This window comes from Falco naumanni, chromosome 11 (assembly GCF_017639655.2).
Source record: "Falco naumanni isolate bFalNau1 chromosome 11, bFalNau1.pat, whole genome shotgun sequence".
Classification (NCBI taxonomy): domain Eukaryota; kingdom Metazoa; phylum Chordata; class Aves; order Falconiformes; family Falconidae; genus Falco; species Falco naumanni.
This window is the reverse complement of record NC_054064.1, coordinates 28,591,687-28,611,574: the sequence shown is the minus strand read 5'-3', so window position 1 is coordinate 28,611,574 and position 19,888 is coordinate 28,591,687. Positions and strand designations below refer to the sequence as shown.

At 42.2% G+C, this 19,888-nt stretch overlaps 2 protein-coding genes across 3 annotated transcripts in view; both read right to left on the bottom strand.

Moving 5' to 3' along the window:
- Positions 1-8,212, bottom strand: part of PODN (podocan) — a 28,311-nt gene extending 20,099 nt beyond the window's left edge. The window contains exons 1-4 of one of the 2 annotated variants that reach the window (XM_040610763.1): positions 6,409-6,515; positions 5,417-5,704; positions 2,734-2,990; positions 326-419 (exon numbers count right to left, since the gene is read on the bottom strand). In XM_040610763.1, the coding sequence (XP_040466697.1) occupies positions 326-419; positions 2,734-2,990; positions 5,417-5,453 (388 nt within the window). In that variant the 5' untranslated portion in view covers positions 5,454-5,704; positions 6,409-6,515. Of the gene's footprint in view, positions 1-325; positions 420-2,733; positions 2,991-5,416; positions 5,705-6,408 lie in introns of both variants that reach the window. The other variant, XM_040610762.1, reaches the window with a different exon arrangement.
- Positions 8,213-12,685: 4,473 nt separating this feature from the next.
- Positions 12,686-19,888, bottom strand: part of SCP2 (sterol carrier protein 2) — a 21,529-nt gene continuing 14,326 nt past the window's right edge. The window contains exons 13-16 of the mRNA XM_040610768.1: positions 16,965-17,058; positions 16,245-16,374; positions 14,754-14,833; positions 12,686-13,592 (exon numbers count right to left, since the gene is read on the bottom strand). Coding sequence (XP_040466702.1) covers positions 13,497-13,592; positions 14,754-14,833; positions 16,245-16,374; positions 16,965-17,058 — 400 coding nt within the window. The 3' untranslated portion in view covers positions 12,686-13,496. The remainder of the gene's footprint in view (positions 13,593-14,753; positions 14,834-16,244; positions 16,375-16,964; positions 17,059-19,888) is intronic.

Below are 19,888 nucleotides of genomic sequence, written 5' to 3'. Positions count from 1 at the left end.
CAAGTGCATTGCATTGATGTGCCTGTGGGACCAGAGGGAGTTTCCTGGATAAGAAGATCTCACGCCACAGTACACAGTGCTGCTGCCAGGTCTCCTCCACTGGTTCAGTAAGGCTGCATTCTTACAAACTGAGTATTATGTTTCGCATGATAAAGTGCCTCCATGATCTGTGTGATGGCCAAAGGAGTGAGGCTTATAGCTAACTACTCCAACCAAGTTAATTCATCACTCTGTGGCTTTCCTTATCAGCTGTCACTGGTCTCAGTGCATTAACTGGTGTTCTGGAGGCACAGGCTCTGTCCACTTCATGGCTCTGCTGGCTTACCTTTCGAAGTTAGCCTGTTGTTTTGCAAATTGAGAGTCTCCAGTCTGTAAAGACGAGCGAGCTCTTCTGGAAAGATTTCTTCTATCTGGTTATTCTAAGAAAATGGAGAGTATTAATCATCAGCAAAGTAATCCAAGAAGGATCCCAATAAACCAAGACTGTGACCTGCAATAAAATTTGGAAATGAACCCACCATGCCAAATCATTGTCAAGAGTTCTCTCTGTAATGAGCCAGACTCACATCTCGAAACCAAGACATCCAAACCCAGCAGCATCTGAAGGCCTGAACCAAGTTTTGTAGCTTGTGCTCATCTCCAGAAATAACTGGCTTATGCACTGGTAGCACACAAAGAGTATGATTACGCCTGGCAAGGCCTACAATCCATCTGCCACAGCCAAACCTTGTAGCTGCAGCGAAGCGTTTGCTACAAGGTTGGCACTGTGGATTTCCAAGTTTACTGCTTCTGTTATTCAAGTGTCGTTTTAAAAACAACTTGTCATGGGCAGGGAGAGTTAAACTTTCTCTGGTTCTGCTGTTGGGGGTGACTGCCATCAGATTTTCATTAACATGCTGACTAACATTTTAACCATTAACAGTTGATTTGAGTGTTTTAGCATCTAGGGACCAGTCAAGGACCCACCATGCTGGAAGCCAGGCCAATACACTGAAAGTGACAGCTGCTGCTCCAAAAAGCTTCTTTGCTTTTGGCAGTAAAGGCAGGAGCCATAGCTAGCACACGCCTGGGACAGATCTGCTGAGGAAGGTGCCAGCTTACATTACGTTTTTTCTAACTACGCTGCACTTGGATGGAAAGCTCTGAATAAAATCTGCACTTCACCCAGTGAACAGAATTGGCAAATAGAAGCCGTAACAAACCCCAGCTGGTGAAGGGCCAAAGAGGCATTGAAAGCCTGGAACTACAGCCACTGCTCAGGAGGAGACATGGCCGGGGCTGCTGTGCTCCAGCCCTACCCACGCTCTCAGGTGTCAGGGCACAGGCAGGGGATGGGTGCCTGCCCCAGCGCTGGGCACAGCGATCAACTAACTCAGGAGCACTGAAACCCGCTGGCGGTCTAGGACAGACTGCTGCTTCTCCCTGACGTTTGAATTGCATGTCCTTGCGTGCCCTTATCCTGAGCAGACACGACATCTCTGCAGGAGAACTATTTGCTGCAGGCACGACACCAGCCCTGCGGCCACGGGCAGTGCTTATGGCGAGGGATGGAGTCAGCCATGTTATGGCTGCTCCTGGCCCAGTCCGAGCCCCGCAGCCCCTGGCACCGCTCACGGCGAGGGATGGCAATGGCCATGTTACACCCCAGCCACAGGCACCGCTCACGGCGAGGGATGGCGTTGGCCATGTTACACCCCAGCCACAGGCACCGCTCACGGCGAGGGATGGAGATGGCCATGTTACACCCCGGCCCCTGGCACCGCTCACGGCGAGGGATGGCGATGGCCATGTTACACCCCGGCCGCTGGCACCGCTCACGGCGAGGGATGGCGATGGCCATGTTACACCCCAGCCACAGGCACCACTCACGGCGAGGGATGGAGATGGCCATGTTACACCCCGGCCCCTGGCACCACTCACGGCGAGGGATGGCGATGGCCATGTTACACCCCGGCCCCTGGCACCGCTCACGGCGAGGGATGGCGATGGCCATGTTACACCCCGGCCCCTGGCACCGCTCACGGCGAGGGATGGCGATGGCCATGTTACACCCCAGCCGCTGGCACCACTCACGGCGAGGGATGGCGATGGCCATGTTACACCCCGGCCCCTGGCACCGCTCACGGCGAGGGATGGCGATGGCCATGTTACACCCCGGCCCCTGGCACCGCTCATGGCGAGGGATGGCGATGGCCATGTTACACCCCAGCCGCTGGCACCGCTCACGGCGAGGGATGGCGATGGCCATGTTACACCCCGGCCCCTGGCACCGCTCACGGCGAGGGATGGTGTCGGCCACATTACACCTGCTCCTGTCCCAGTCTGCACGCTGCAGGGAGAGATGGGATGCTGGGGGACACTGGTCAGGGCTGTCTCTGCACTGGTATGCTGTGTTTACAACACTAACAAACACGTAGCGAGTGCCGCCACAAAAACTCTTGTTAATGAAGTGATTTAGGCCATCCTTTTCAGAGACACCCCAAAACACAAGGCCTTAGGCAGAAACAGTAATAACGCGCTTGGTCAAAATTTCTGCTCTCGGAGCCGGGAGCGCACGTTTCCTATCTGTTTTCCTGCCTGGATCTGTGGGGTGGGAATTAACGCCGGCACCGGGCGCGTTTGGGCCTGCGGCACCTCCTGCTGCCGGCGCGACGCCGCCGAAGGCAGCGGGCAGGCGCCGGCCCGGCCCGGCGGCCCCGGAGCGGGAGCTGGGGGCGGCCGCGGCTCCCTTACCTGCAGGGAGAGGTGGTTGGTCAGCTCGGGCAGCAGCAGCGGGAACTCCTTCAGGTCGATGCCGCCGCAGTCCACGACGCCCTCCTGTGTGCAGCCGCAGTCGCGGGGGCAGGCGGGGCCCGGGCCGGGCGGCCGCCGCCGCTGAGCAGCGCCCTCAGGGAAGTCGTTGCCGGCGGGCGGCGGCGGGCGGGCGGCGGCGCAGCCCAGCGCCAGGAGCCCCAGCGCCAGCAGGGCCCGGCCGCCGGCGGGCATCGCCCCTGCAAGGCGAGAGCGCGGCGGTCAGGCCCCGGCGGGAGGGGGCCCGGCCCGGCCCGGCCGAGTCCCGCGCTCCCGCTGCCCCCGCCCGGTGCGGCACGGCCTTTGGCGGCGCGGGCCGAGACGGAGCCGCGCCGGCGGGATCCCGGCTGCAGCCGGCGGGCTGGCAGCATCCCCCCGCGCCGTCCCGGGCTCCTCGGGTTATTTATTGCCTTTTTCATATTGAGAAACGCCAGATGACCCCGGGGGTTTCTAGAAGAGGTGATGCAATGTTATTCCTATCTAACTGCTGGTCATGCTGTTCCTCAGTTTTGCAGAGGGAAGAAATGCTCATTAGCGTAAACCAGGTGTGCTGGGAAGTGACTGCGGCTGTCAGGGTGCCTGTCGGAGGGCTGCCTCACCGGCACCCAACAGTAACGTAAGCTCACGGCTACTGAAAACAAAATGGGCTTCCTATTGATTTTGGACAGTGCTATCTGAACCTCAGAGGCCTGGCTAACGTTCAGCTTTTATCTTTCTGGCAGCAGGTTACAATAACTCAAACAGGAGTATCTACCGGACCAGCCAGCTGGCCCTAATCCAGCCCCCTCGGTCTTATCTGTCCCCTTCTCTGATTTGGCACCTAACGATTTGCAGTCCGGGCTTGTAATTACTTGTCTTTTATCCTTTTGGCTATTGGCACAAGTATTTCACAGCGATGAGAAATTCTTATTTAAGCAGATCTTCTACGGCAAAAAAGCACAACGCATTCATGACCTTAATAAAAAACAAGCGCTCTGTTCACCTCTGCTGGCCCAGGTTCCTGCTTTGCATTGGGACAAGAACATGCCAGAGCCAGACTAGCAGCCGTCAGAGCTGGCATGTCTCTGTTTACATCCACAGGGCTTTGCAGCTTTATGCCAGCTGAATTCTCTGGGGCTCTCACAGACTTTGGGTGCTAAAAAAGCATTGGAGGGATCCTGCTCTCAGCCACGGTCATGAAAATCTTAAATAACTTCTGTGAACACTGACTTGTACTTGAAGAAACCAGGAGAAGGTGGGATTACAGGACAGAGCATCCTGAAACATGGATGGTTTTGCTTTAGTCCTGGTCTTTGCTACCAACATGCTGGATGATTTTAAGCATTTAACATTGCTTGCTTGATCCCTCTTCTCCCTGCTCCACTATTTCACAGCTTCCATATCTGCAAAAGCTGAACATAATGAAATTAATCTCCTTTATAAAACATTCCAGAGGTCAGATAGTGTTCCTTATGTGGCAGCTAGATATTAATAGTGAATTCAAAACTGGCCGTGTGAGTATGCCAACAGTGGATTACTAAAATCCTTAGTATTTGGTGATCTAATCTCAGAAAATATTTCAGAAATCTTAAAGAAAATAATCTCAGAAAGTATGATATATCAGATCTCTAACAAAATATTCTTCGTATATATGAGCTTACCCTTATAGATACTTACAAAAGAAACTAAAGAAAAAAATATGCAGGTCACAACCAGCCTTGCTGTAGCAATACCAACACTGTTCCCAGAGCACACAGTTAACATCATGGTTAGTTTTGGGCTGTACAGACTTGCAACATACTGACTTTTCCACACATATAGCTGAAAAGATGTTAAAAAATTAACAGGAAATATTTTATCTATTGCACACTAAAATTTGTGAGGCAATCTCACCCTGTTGTCATCAATATGCATGCTTCTGCTACGATGCCTTTGAAGTGAACGCTGCTCTGGTGCCACAGGGAGACACTTTGGATACAGAAACATCTGCTTGCATCTGGAGCGCAGGCAGTAAAACCAGGCATGATTTTGATTTTCTTTTAGTTCAAAGAAAAGTCTGAACTCACTCACTCCATTTCAACTCATTCCCATGGGCCTGATCCAAAGCCTTATTAAGAAACCTTACTGAAGGAGTAGCTCAAAACCCACTAGAAAGAGTCAGTCCTCTTCCCCTTACTGTCAGTGTGTTTTGGATCAGGTCCTTCCACCCAAAGACTGAAATTAACACTGAAATCAGCTCAGGGGTTTCTATGGTTGCATCTTTCTGAGTCCACACAAAACCACTACCGATTTCTGCACTTTGCTGCCACACAGCACCAGAGGCAGAGTGCTACAAAAGGCACAGTCTCAAGAAGTAAACTGAAGTTTCAGCACTTACTGTATGCTTCTCAGTGGTTACAGTTACCTCAATAAACAACAGAATCATGTTCAAAATACCCCATCTCTGTACCTATTTTTCTCCACACACATTCTCACAGGAGACACACAGATGGAAAAACATCCTCTCCTTCAAAATCAACAGGTTAACTGAGTTTGTTACCTACACTGAACACCCTTCTAAAAGCTGCAGCTGAAAGGCAGGCTGCTGGATGTCCGACAATCCAGCTTTAAAAAAAAAAAAATAAAAATGAAGTGCTGAAAAACTCACCTTTGCTGTCAGAAATCAGATGAATGGAGAGGAACATTTCTCTTGCCCCCACAGGCTCCCTCGGCTCATGCCATGTCAGTTACATGCGCTGAGCTCAGAGTGAGTCTCTCCTTTCCAAGCCAGATCCTTTCCAGATGTGAGCAGCAGAACGAGAGAGAGTAATAGGCAACCCTCTACCAACGAGAGTTTCCTGCACTTCCCAACGAAATCGGAGAGGAATTTTCCAAAGTCACCATATGGGAAAATGTGAGTAGGAAAGAGGAAGCAGCTATATCTGAATATAAAGACCTGGGGAAGAAACAATCTCCCATTGCTTTTTGTCAACAGCTTGCAAGATCCATGAGATATGCCAAAAGAAAGCATGCTGGAATTGACAGAAGCAGAGACAGCGTGTGCTTTAGCATTTTGTTGCAGGACACCAGAGCTGCACTATCTGTTCCTAGATCTTTAATTTTAGTCACATTCAACAGAAAAACTGAATTCCAGGTGGGAATGTCGTCCCATTCTCTGGGGGTCTGGTTCAAATCATCCAGGAACAGACAGATCAGCAGTTTTTCCTGCGTTTCATCTCCCTCCCCTTTTAACTTCCCCCCTGGATTTCAACCCATCAACTGATCTTCAGGGACCAGGGATAGATAGGCTGAAACTACAAACGTCTTAGAGGCAAAAGTCCCCAAATTTGATATAACACCCCATCTACCCAATCTCTTTTTTATCTTCTAAGCCCCATATTACACCACTAAACATCAAAACAACCCTCCACCACACATAGACACCCACTCCAGCCCTAATCACATTTAGCCCCGAAGACTCACATTTCTTATTTTTCCCCTATTAGTAAAAGAGAGGAACATGCTGTTTATAACACAGTATGCTCTAAGTGCAGCAATACCTCCAAGAAAGAAACAGCTTTTTGCCACTGACAGGAAAGTCACTATTTTAAATATAAAGCCACCTGTTTTGTGAATGCCCCACAGTGCTCCATACAGTACCTCCCCAAATCTGCAGAGGATCTATCCTCACCAAGAACACGACCTTCTTGCTCAATTCCAAAAGAAGGTACACTGATTCTTTCCTCTCAACTCCAGCTGAACTAAAGTCTAAAGCAATTAAGTTATTTCCTCCCTCTCCCAGGCTCATATCAACTGGAACTGATTCCCCCCCCCCCCCCCCCCAATGCCACGTGTAAGCCGCAAAAGTTAAGTGTGGGAAGTGTGTTTTTACTAAAACAAAAATAAGAAAAAAAACCAAAGCTGGCTGTTTTTTCTTAGTGATTCAGAGATCCAGGATGCATTTGCCTGCTACCCTTTCTATAGTTCAGTACTCTGAGTCCATACAACATAATTTACGCAGAGTTTTCAGAAAGAGAAAAAGTGTGCTTATATTGGGGGACCACTCCATCTTACCCCAGTCTGCAGAGAGGAGGAAGAGGAAGAGTAGGTTGATTACCTGGGTCACTATTGATGCCAGAACAGCTGACAAAGGAGAGGAGGAGAGCAGGATTCACCCTTCCCCAAAACTGCCTTTTTTCTGTGTTTTTGTTGTATGTCACATAGCATTCAGAAGTATTACAAGACGTTATGGAAAAGAGGGGCATTACGCCTCCTTTAGTGGGGAAACAGAGGGACACAAGTGTCATAGCCAACCCAGGACTATCCAGCAGGACAGAGCCGGTACCAGAAACCAGACAACCCATGTGCAGAGGCAACACAGCCTTACACTATGCTACAGATTACCTATATAGGCTGGGTTTTTTTCCAGGCTTTCACTTCCTCCACACCTTATCCTCTTACATCAATATATCCCAAACTCACAATCTCCTATCTCCAGGCCCAGTGCTGCATTTCCATCATCGGAACCCATACAAATTCCCAGGAAAACCAGAGCTGGAGTCAAACCTACCTAAAGGCATTCCAACCCACCACTAAGCCAAAGGCTGTGCCCTAGCACTGCAGATGGACTCAGGGAACCACTGCTTCTGTTCACTACAGCTTTCTAGTGCTTTCAGAGGAAAGAACTTCCACTGCAGAACTCGCAACACAGAATTAGCGGCAGGAAATATTTCCAGTCAAACCTGAGTCTTTGTACTCTGGCGTGTTCCCTGCTGATAGCTGTGAGTGGTTGCAGCCTAAATGAAGAAACATTTTTCAGGTTTAAAACCTGAAGCTGAAGACTCAGTTTAAACTTTGGTATGATCACTTCTTCAGATCATGTAGATGGCAGAGAAACAGGTCCCTGGGCAAACAACTGCTAGGGTACTTCATTGAACAACTGGCAGCTGTGACAGACAGCAAGACTAAACCTTCTGCACTGACTCCAGCAGACAAAAAGCAGTGGAGGTCAAGGATAGACTGCTAACTGAGCTCTTACTTTTCAAAGATACTCTTGCAGACCTCAGCATAAGAACACGTCCAGGGCCAAGCTGCAGTATGCAGTACACTATATTCCACTACTGTAACTGAGAAAACTGGACAATTTTGTCTAAATTACACCAAGGCTGCACTTGCTTTGTGGAATCACTGAGGATAAGGATAGCACAGGGGTAGCTCAAACCTGTGAGACCCACTCAGCTCTGGCTTTGCAACTATTGCCACTCTCCTAAAGAGATTATAGGTTAAATTTAGATGTGATATCATAAACTCAAGTAACAGACACCCCAGTCAAGCAACAACAGGGCAGAGAACAAAAGGTACAACAGATCTATTGAAACATGAGCTCCAAAACAGTGGTTCTACAGGCATCAGCTCACTTGTGATCAGCATGAAGTGAAGCACGAGGCATTCAGGAATTTAAAGTTTTTGGTGTATCTTAAAGGGTAGTAAAAGATTCTCTACTCTCATCTTTATTTATCTGATTTAAATAAGACTCTACAGAAATACTGCCATTCCTGAAGTGTCCACTGCTATGTGCTGAAACTGTGCCTTTATTTGAAAGGAGAGAAAAAAGCCCATTAAAATTCTTTTAAATGAACTTGCCGTCATTTGCTTCAAAAAATGAATAATCAAAACACAAAGAGTAAAAGAGGGTTTTGTCTCCAAAACAGGAAGGGAAGTATTTTTCAAACCTAAGAATGCACAACAGAGCCTGGCCACAAGCCTGTTGGCATCTGTGTCTTGATCTGAATGAACTTTAAGATGTCTGTTCTCCCAGAGGACATGTACTGTTTAAAAAAATAAAAATAACAATCCATGACTGCTTTTAATCTACCTGGAATATGGGATACAGACAGCATATTTTGTACTTATTTTATACTACCCATGTTCCATTTAGCCTGCTGCAACATTATTAGGATATTTCTGTTCCTGTATCACAGTATATAACTAACATTACCCAGAGAACCCACCCAGGGCCATATAAAGCCATCTGCTTTTAAGTTAGCAATGAACTCTTCTTACAGATACAAGGTACAGAACAGCTCATGCTGTCACTCCAACAAATTACGCCGCTACTTAAGTAATAAAGGAATTTGTTCCAAACAGTTGGGGTTTTTTTCCAGCATTTGTTCTCCACATGTGGTTTGCTTCCTCAAGTGTTGATTTTTCATAGTTAAGAGACTTTTTCCTGCCTTTTATCCACCAGGCTAATTGCATTCTTATTCTTTTCTGTTTAACAAGAGCTGACATCCAGCCCAGTGCTCTGTAAAACAGGAAGTGATGTTTTTCCTGTCCCAAGGAGGTAACAGTTTAAACTGACCTCTGATGAATTGGACATATGGGAAATGGACAAATCCAGCCTTGTGATTATTTGAAATTTTTCCTATTGTGAGAGGGGAGTGAAATCCCTTTGTCCCATCCTCCCGCATCCTGAAATGATCTATTGCCCAAAAGAATAGCTCCTTAAACAAGCTGCCACAAACCACACTCAGCTGTTCATACCCTCCTCGCTTGAGCAAACTAATCTCTCTGCTGCTTACCAAAGGAATCCCAGATTACCTTGTACTAGGAGGACTTTACACAAATAAAGCCACCTGCCAGATTCTCCATTCCCTTTCTAATACTTGCAGATAGGAGCACCTGCAACAGGCACTCAAGTGTTACACACCCCCATGAAGTTATTCAAGAGGTAAAGTCAGCTCCATACAATGACATACAGCTGCAATAACTGCCTTCCACCTAGACTACCTCATCTGCCCAGAGATACGCCATCATTTATTTATCCACAGAGAGCTCTCTCACAAACATCTCAAATTCAGAATTTCGTAACAAATTCCTATTTGTTATCCTGATTAACATAGGATAGGAACAGAGATTTCTTGAAGTAGCACATTTTCTTAAGGAAAGGAGCCATGTTCTGACCCTCAGCATTTCTTCTAATGACTCAAATTAATTGTAATAAAAGCAGCAATCACTTCTGCAAACACAAATGGTGTAAAGTGTGTAAGTGTAATGTACTGCATTGTACCTATTTCTGACTAGGCAATGCAGCAGAACTGAAACACAAAACTCGAGTTCAAAAATAAAATCTGTGCTCCAAAACCAAAGCATTCACTCAAATTCCTGCAAGCCAGATCTGCCAAGTCAGGCATCACTCTGCTCACTGGCTCCAACTCTGATGAATCTATTTGCTTTTCTTACAGCAAGGAAACATGTTTTACTTTTTTCTTTATTACGAAAACTCATCTCTGAAAAAGTTACATGAATTTTACAAAAGAAAGTAAAGATATACCTGCCTACCCAACAGTATCTCTGTATTAACACATTTATCATAGATGGTAAGAACAAAAAACCAAGACCCCATCCCAAACAAACAAACAACCACCAACCCACCCCCCAAAAAAACCCCACAACAAACCAACCACAAAACAATAGCTGCAAAGGGTATTCACCAGAGTCTGTGAAGAAAGAACAAGCATTTTATGTCTAAAGCTGAAATTTCCTCTAACGTGAACCAGCAGTCTCAGAACACTAAACCTTCTGCTTAGAGGACCAGGATTTTTTTTTCTTTTCACAAGGCCTTTGAAACCAAAAATGTAAACTTTGCTATGTTTAGTGACTGGCCACCTCTTCGCATCTCTAGCTACCTTTCTAGTTCTGCCCTCAGGTTAACAAAACAGAATTGCAATAACACAAACTTCCTAAGAAAGGCTAAGTTACAGAGAATTTTAGCTGGAGAAGAGATAATTAATGCTGCTTGGTCAAGACAGCATTACAGACTGAGAAAGCAAACTTATGTAGAGATACTTCTAAAATGGTACAAACTTAGGTAATGCTTTAAGTTGTGCAGAGAAAATGTAACAGAACCTAAAGATAATGTCAAAATCTGCTCTGTATCACAACAGCTTTGCCTACTTCCTCATCATGATGAACAGGGCACATTATTTCTGTCCACTGTGGAATTTATTTATTCAAAGTTACTAGATTCTAAGACTGAAGAATCTAAATGGCATTTTTTAGAAAAGACCCCAGCCACACCTCACTCCCAGAAAAAGGAAAATTATAAAAAGTATACTTCAAAAATACTCAGCAAGTAATGACACAAAGAAAGTGCTGAAAGTCAAGTAACACAAGACAGATGTCTAAATATGACATTAACTGGTAGATGGGGTAAATATACAACTTTGTCCTTTACTCCACCTTCCTAAATACTGCAGAAGGAGAAATACAAAACTATATAGTTCTTTTACTTCCAAGCAGAGAAAGCAGGCTGTGCTAATCTCTCTATTACTCCCTCTAGCTACAATTGATAAGTGAACTAAACATCTACATTTAATCTGGGATTTTTCTGTTATAATGACATCATATCAGCAAGTGCTTGAACCTAAAAGTCTTGGGTCTGTACCAACCTAGAGACTTCTCTGAAGGCCAGGGTCTCAGACTTGGATATTCTCTCTCAGTAGTGAACAAATGCCAAAGTTATTTCTGCACTGTATTTTTTGGGGGGAAATGTTATTTTGTAGAGAGCTAACGCTGCTTTCATTTGAAAGACAACTACCTACTTCAATCCTTTGTGGAAGTCAATAAACAAATACACAAGAGGAAACCTGATTCATATGGCCAAACAGTATTTCAAGAAGTTTACAGTGGAGCAAGGCCATATTCGTCCTATTTAACACCAGACTAATGCCTTGGAAAAGAAGATAAAACAGTGGGGTGATAAAAGCTGACTCATCCAGACATTGAAGACCACGGCTGAGTACAAGAGCTGCAGACAGGTCTGAACACTGAGTGCCCAGACAGTAAAGCAGTTGAAATTCAATATAAATAAAGGTATGCATATAGAACAGTAATTTAAAAAAAGTTTCAGCTTCACAGTGCAGAAATAAGCACCAAGTTAATATAAAAGAAATGAGCCCTCAGTTTTAAGAGATCCAAGAAAGCAATAGCTTAAAACTAGCAGGGGTCAGAAAAGCACCTGGGGAAAGAAAAATAAAAGCAAAGAAGGATCTTGTATCTTGAAAGCTTTTTAACAGGCCAATCAGAATGCAGCATACAGGAAGGATACATGGATGTCTAAAAGGTCACAAGGGTCTCTCCACGTGAGACAGTTAAATAGAACGTCCTCTTCTTTAAGCTATGAAGCCTGAAGGTGGTAGGGCAACACTATGAACAGGAGGAGTGCTTTGAAGCTGTTCGCTGTTTCTTCCATTAAAAATAAACAAACAACAACAAAAAAGCAACTAAGACTTATAAAATAAAACAGCAGTGTATAAGATAAAAAGGAATAAATTTAATTCCACATGACATGTAGGTAAACTACAGAAATTCTTGACCCATCCTAAAAAAGCTGTCAAGGATTCAAAAGGAACTGGACAAGCTCATGAAAGACTATCCACCAAGAACTTTAGATACAGACATACCACTTCAAATTCGTGAGCTGGGAAAAAAAATTAGTATCACTCTCATCTAGGAAAGTATCTTGGGTAAACAGATGTTTGGGGCATCTTCATATTCCTTCCAAAGTATCAATGGTCAGAAATTATAGTGGGCTATATTTCTGGTCTGATTCAGTACAGCCATTCTTACTGCTCAGCAAACTCTTAACCATTCACTCAAGACAAGCAGAATTATTGGCTTGAATTAGCTAATTTGTTATGATTTTAGTCAAACCAGAGAAGTGAAAGTTTATGCATAAAGTTCCTCAGTTGTGGCCCACACACGAGGATATGAAGTGTATATATACTGGACTGAGATGTAGTATCTACTGACAATGACCAAGGAGGAAAAAATGGATGACTGCAGGCACCCTTCGTGAGAACCTGTACAAAATACTAAATTCAGTGCATTAACATGAAATTCATGTATACAAACCTGACGAAGGGACACGCAGGAGAACAGGAAAAGTATATTTAATTTTCTATTAAATTTCCAACCAGAATACATTTTCCCAAAACAGAAGTTAAAGCTTTTACATTACTGACAAGAATTTCATAATGATCAACACCAGATTTTCTCAGGAGAAAGCAGGTGAAGTGTTGGTTATACTCCCTCTCTGCTCTCCTGGCAAATCCAATCTTTTTTCAAGGTGAAGTATTATCAGACTCTGTGAATCTCAAAGCAACGTTCTATTTCTTCCTTACTCCTGGGTATTTTGTTTATTTTTAAATTCCAAAGTAGTAATAAGAAAAGTATTTTATAGCAAATTCCTAAAGCCTATTCTAAAAAAATGTTGTTAGAGATCCCCTTTATAAGACCACTTTAATTTAAGCAGCAGCAAATTTGTTAGAATGGAAGTCTGAAAGTATTTGTATGACCTGATACTACAGCTTTAAAAAAAGCAACTCATTTCATTGATATGTCAAACTGCTTATAACTTTCCTCACTCTCCTTCCAACTAACCTGAACAACAGGGTAAGCAGCCTCATTCAACTCTAAGTTTCATAAAACTTTTCATATTGATTAGAACAGAAATTGTCACAAATACCCACCACATACCATTTGTAAGAGTTAGTGCCTCAAGCTTAGCCTAAAAATCTTTCCCATAGAGAAACTGATGGAATTTATTAAGATAATTAAGGTTCCTAACCACAGATTTTAGGTGAGAGGTCCAATCAAACCCAGCCTGTGCCATATTACTGATAATGTCTAGTTTCATTCTACTTTTTTGTCAAGAATATAAGTACTGACTGTTTACTCTAATGAGCTTAAAGTTTAGCTTTGCCTGGCTGAAGCTGTAGATTCTGAAGTTTCATTGCCATGCCCATGTTCCCAGAAATCTTCAATTTGCCTTGAAAGAATGCCTAAAAAAGAAAGAAAGATTATATGAAATGCAATACAACATATTAGCCCAAATTCAACAGAAATGTATTTTCCGACATAGAAAGTAGAATAGTGAACTGAAGAAGTTATAAGCTTATTGTATTTTTGTGATATCTAAAGAGAATGAGCTTCATATTGCTTGTTTCTTGGATCCATCGTAATGATGGATCTGCATACAAAGCAGGGCAGATTACCCAACATTTTGGTAGTGACAGTTCATAGAATAAAAGTTTACTATTTTAATTGAAGACAGAAAAGCAATAGTGTACAGAAGATGCCAGAACTGGTTTCTTACTCGAATCCATTCCAGCCATTACTGGTTCTGTTACTGATGAATTCAGCTTTACAAATCTAGTTTGTGAAGCAGACATGCTAAAAATTTGGGTTTTTTCCTCCGGACCTTGTAAAAAGATGAACTGCATGCACTCAAATATCCAAACTGTAGATGTAAAATTGCAATTGCTCCTGAACTACACGTACGTTACAGTATTTCTATAATGTGTTTTACCTTCAAATTTCTCATAGACACAGTTTAGGTTGTGAAAATTCTTACTTACCCTGTGATTAACAGACCAAAAACTTAAAAAGAACGTTACCCAGAGCATTTCAAATTTAGAAGTATGGAACAGCAACTGAAAATTAACTTAAACATCCGGTTTACTTATACACTATGGCTGTTTTTTACACTCAGAGGAATAAAAAACTCAAACACAGGCATTCAGTGGATGCTTGCCACTGTTTCTATTTTTCAGCATCAAGATTACTCCTTACGCTAATGCCAGCTGTGTGTGTAAAGCCTGCCAAACAAAGGGCCAACATTCCCCCTTTTCTTAAGTTATGCTGCAAACAGTAGTTTCCCCCTCTTCTCTGCAAACCGAGCACTATTATATCCCCTTCTGGACTACCTACAGGATTGTCTGAGAGAATATGTACCTGTTCATACTCACATGTACCTCATCATACTCTTAAGAGTAGATATTGTCTGTCTTGATTAATCTTAGTTTAGCCAATTTGTTCAGAGAAAGTAATTTTTCAGATCAGCCATGGCAGTTTTGGAGGAGGGGTTTTATTTAAATGATTTCAACTTAAACACACTCACAACAAAAACGTCAGTCCTCTTATCTCATCTTAGCTATACTTACTGTCTGAGGATTCATTTTGCCAGTCATAAGCGCTAACAGATCAGCATCAGCCATTGTAATTGTACAATCCGCCTTCTTATCTGTAAGACAGAGTCGACCATGAAGATTCAAACTGAGAGATGAAACAATAACAGAAGCTGCAACTCCATGAAGAATCTGTTGATACTACAGGTTAGCAAAATGGTACCTGAAGTACATACAGCAAGATCACCCAATAGCCAAGAGGCATCTGTGCCACTTTGTAGCACAAACTATCCCAACACTGAAGAAAGATGGACCTTTCTGAAAGGTGCTAAACGAATTCATTCCTTCAAGAAATAATAATCTACTTTTAATCAGAGAGAATGTTAACTGCAGCACTGGCAATCGTCTTAAGTTTTATCAAGCTTAAGTTTGCTAGTATCAGGATCAACTCAAATAAATGTGGTTCCCTCTGTGACACTCTGAAGATACTCATCACTGAAATTTCAAGCATTTCCTGCCCTCTCCTTCAACGGGAAAAACATGTGCATTCTAAAAGCACTCAATTGAATTAATTCAAACCCAGAAGTTTTTAGGATCTTCTTACTAGAAGCAAGCTGAAACATTATTTTAATGAACTCTGATAGAAACACCGATGTATATACCAAAGGGCTAAATACCGCACACATCTTTTCCTACACCCATCTTATTATTAAACTTAACTCTTTGATAAAATGTTGTCCGTACAACAGAAAACAGTGTTTTTCTTTTTTGTAATAACTTAGATCAATGAATTACAAATCAAATCCCCTGTCATGATTTTAATTAAAAGCTTTACGATGCAGGTTCGTGGATATATGGGATCCTGCGGACAGACTGCTGCTTTGGCTTTTTATTTACATAGGATATATAACTTCAGATACAAGGCAGACATCTTCATGGTAAGGGTACAAACCCTTTGTTTCCAATACTTTTATGGGGCTCACCACCAGCACCCAGCCTGCGTCTTTTTTACGTCTGCCTTTTTTAAAGTGGAACTTGAAGTTTACACGAGCTGGTACAGTATTGAAATCAGTCAAGTTTTATTGCTTAACTAGCTGCAAAAAAGAACTAACCTGACGAGACAGACCAGCTTAACACCCACCACTGCCTCCAACAACGCAACTGAAGAAACAGCTACAAATTACATGTCTGGCCCAAATTTTAAGAGGCGAGAACAACAAAACCCCTGAGGTCTGAAAATCATTATTTATTTATTTTTAATTCTGATTCCTGTAAAAGTCATATGACAGATTTGCCTGGAGCCTCCAAGAAAACACACAATTATCTATACAGAACTAAGAGTATAAGACATATAATTCCTGGTCTGAAACATTATGGATCAAGTGTCAGTAGTAAGAAAAGTTTAGAATGATGGTAGCCCTACACCACTTTTAGTCAAGGTCACTACAGCTTAAACAGAATGTGAATTTATATTCTTTGCATTAGTTGTACGCGTTTTCTGCAGTGACAAAACAAAACAGCACTGACCTGAATTAACTGCCACAGACCCTTTACCATTTTTCACATCTACTACCCAAGTTGCTTCTTTCCCACCAGGACCATCTTTTATTTTGAAGGCAAAGACTCCACCAATTTTCTTGACAAATTGTTCTCCTTCCTGTAATGACCACGTAATGCACAAATTAATCATTTACTTCAAAATAATTTAGGAATAGTTTGAATTAAACAGAAAGTAAATTAAAAACCTTTACCCTTTCTACTAACATAGAAATATCTATTTCCCTCTACAAGGCTTCACTTAAACCATTAAAAAACCCCAAATAAAAAAACCCCACGAACACAAACTATGACTATTTATATTAAAATCTATCAACTAAGAAAAATGACCACTGTCCTAACAGTCTTGTCTTGATGTAATATGACAAAAAGAATTTTCTTCTTCTAATCACATTTACCAAGCAACAAACATCAAACACAAACTTAAAAGTTTCTTGTGTTGCTCAGTGAGCTCCTCACATACAATCTAAGCTTGCCTTTACTGAAATACCCTTATGCAGGTAGGAACTGTCTGGAAAAAAAAAAATTAAAATCATGACACAGTACAGAAAGAAAGTGAAATTCAAAGCTGTAACATTTGTTTCAACAAGCAGTACTGAGGAAGTGATTGATGCTACTATATTCCCATTAGGTTTCACACACATTTTGTCCAAAATTAAAATCCTGTTGTAGATAAAAGTAGTCAAATACCTCTTGGAGCTTCTTTTCAATTTCTTTGAAGACCAAATGTGACTTAAATCCATCAACAGCTGCGCTGAGAGGCACAGCCGCAAGACGGCCGGTGCTGAAATGAAAAACCCATTCATTTACATATCTTTAATCACATTTTCAGTATCTTCAAATTATCATGAACAGGCCTAACACCAGTGAGAACTGCCACACTGAAACACTTTTAGCAGTATAGAGCAGCTTATGATACCAAAGTGAAGCTTACTCTTTGATGGGCTTGGTAACCTGAATGACAATCACTGGCACAAAATAGCCAGATGTTTTTGCACGTACAGACAGGACACTAATTTTATTATGAAAGTAAATAATTAATCTTGTTAAGATATATCAGCAAACACTTCTGTCATACCTTGTGCGAAGAGATCTCTACATGCACTATCTCAGAGAAATACCACTGGGTTGGGTTTTTTTGGCAAAACAAATCCCCTTTTCACTCCCAATTCATGTGGGTCTCTTAACTGTCACCAGAAGTACTAAGCATTTTTCCTGATTCTCTGGAGCAGTCACCCTGCCTGGCCCAACCACAGTACAAAACCCAGTTCTTAAATTTCTGCAGAGGCACCTGGAGCCAAAGTACATATAGAGATGTCCAAAGAAATGGCAATTCAAACAGGAGAAAAAACAAGTTTACCATTATTACTATTGCTTTGCAGCACAGTTCAAAACTATGGTCAGGTTTGATGTTGTTAAAAGTGACAGAATCACTTAAAAAACATTGCTAGAACTTATTTGTGTGGTACTAACTATCCTATAGATGTATGCTAGAGTAGCAATAGTAGGGACTGTCTCATCTGAAGACGACACATCAATTTTGCTAATAAAGCAAGGCTGTATGAACAGGATGTACAATTTTAAGGTGTCAAAAAAACCAGCAGAACTGTTGCAAAGACTAATCCAAGATGGATCAATGTACAATGATGTACATTCTTGGCAGCTATTATTAAAGCCAAAGCCACTTATTACAGGCTAGATCTGAATCCAATAATTAAGTCTACATGTATTGCTGTAAGAAAAATGGTATGAAGTATCTTCATAAACGTGAAATACACCACCTTTCCCTTAATTCTTAATTACACAATACACAGCATCAATTACATAAGCAGTGTCTGAACAGATTAGCCACGCTGTTTCATCCCAAAGTCTGATATAAATTAGCGTAACACCTTGTGTCAGGTATCTCCCACTCAAAAAGCCTTTGCGAGAGCTAAAGATTTTTAAGCTTCTCTAATGTAAGACAAAACTAGTATTGCTAAGATTTCTCTATTTTGAGATGTACCTAAGAAAGAATTTAAAAAATTCTCAGTATCAATGAAGGTGAAGTGAGCTGCAGTAAATTAGATTTAATTTCTCCAGAAGTGTTATCTACACATGCAAAAGTTTTTTCTTGACAGGAAGACACTACTTCTAGCAGAACCTCAAGGTTAAGGGTATAAAAATAGCAAGAGATTCCCTGTTCCATAAAATTACAGTGTTTTGAGAGACAAAGCTCAGAGCAATGGAAAACAGTATATTCCCTATAACAGTCTTTTTGCCTCTAATTTAAAAACTGTGTACCAACACCAACTGCCAAGTTTTGGGAGCATGTTTGAAGAGAATCCATGAAAAAAACGGATTTTTCTTGTATCACACATTTTCTCATATGGTCTAGCCTCATACACATTACAGAAGTGTTAACAGTTATCACTTCTGACACCATACTTCAAAAAGTTACTCCTGCAGCCCTTCAAATTTCAATTGCTTCTCTCATTACTTCTTCTACAGATTATACTGTCACCTCACTGGAATTGTACAAGTCTAGCTACATCAGATATCAGGAATATTAGCTAGGAGAGGAACATTTCTTTCTGGAGGTCCAGTACACGATAAATTTTACTGTTCACGGGTTTTTAGAGCAAATAGAAAGTACTGGCATCGAACTTCAAAACCAAAACCATAATACCCACAAAGAGTAGCTCAATCTTTCTAATCAAAGTTGAGAATGAAAACATAAAGGGAACTGTGTATTAAAGGTCTCTCCTGAAATTCTGGTATATTTATAAATTGTGTTTTCTCTCAGTTTCCATCCTTAGCATAGAACAGTAGCAGATTCTGAGACACCTTCATAGCACTGTTCTCTCCGAAAATACGCTACAATTGCGAGTGCAAATTCTTTAGCCAGGACTGGACCAGTAACATGCCTGAATGCTAATGAGTACTTGGAATACCACATGTAACAGGCAGCTGAAAGCACTTCTTCATGAAACCAAACTAGTAACAATGTTAGCAGTGAAAGCAGTAGGCATCTCTGTTCCCATGAGTGTCTTGCTTTTTTGGTGAGTCCCTATTTTCAATTAGTTCATTTTAGCGTGGCCTGTTTTATTCTTGTGGTTTTCTGTTTTGTTGGCTATTTTTGTACAAACATTAGACTTTTCCTTACAGGAAACCATGCAAACTATTTTTATGGGCCAGTTCGCTCTTTTCAATAATTTACAACTCACAGTGCATATTGTTTATCAGAAATAAGGTGCCATGTAAGTTACAATCTCTGTATACACCTGCAGGGCTATAAGTACACAATAGTTGCAACTACTGAGCAAGCTTTAGTTTACAGTGAAATTTCTTCTTTACACAGAGGAAAATTATAATTCTAAAAATAGAAATTTTGAAACACAAAGATATGGGAGCACAGTCAACACAAAGCGAGCTTAGTTTACACCACCACTGAACCACAGCAAACATTTCCAATGACAGTATAACCAAGCACCATACAGGGACACTGAACACACACTTTCATTCAGCAGGGCATTTTCTTGCACTACACTTATAGAGTTAAGAGCCTGAAAGGTGACTATTTATTACTGTAAGGTCTTCCAGTACTGGCAGTACTATTCTCCTCCTCAGGAAGT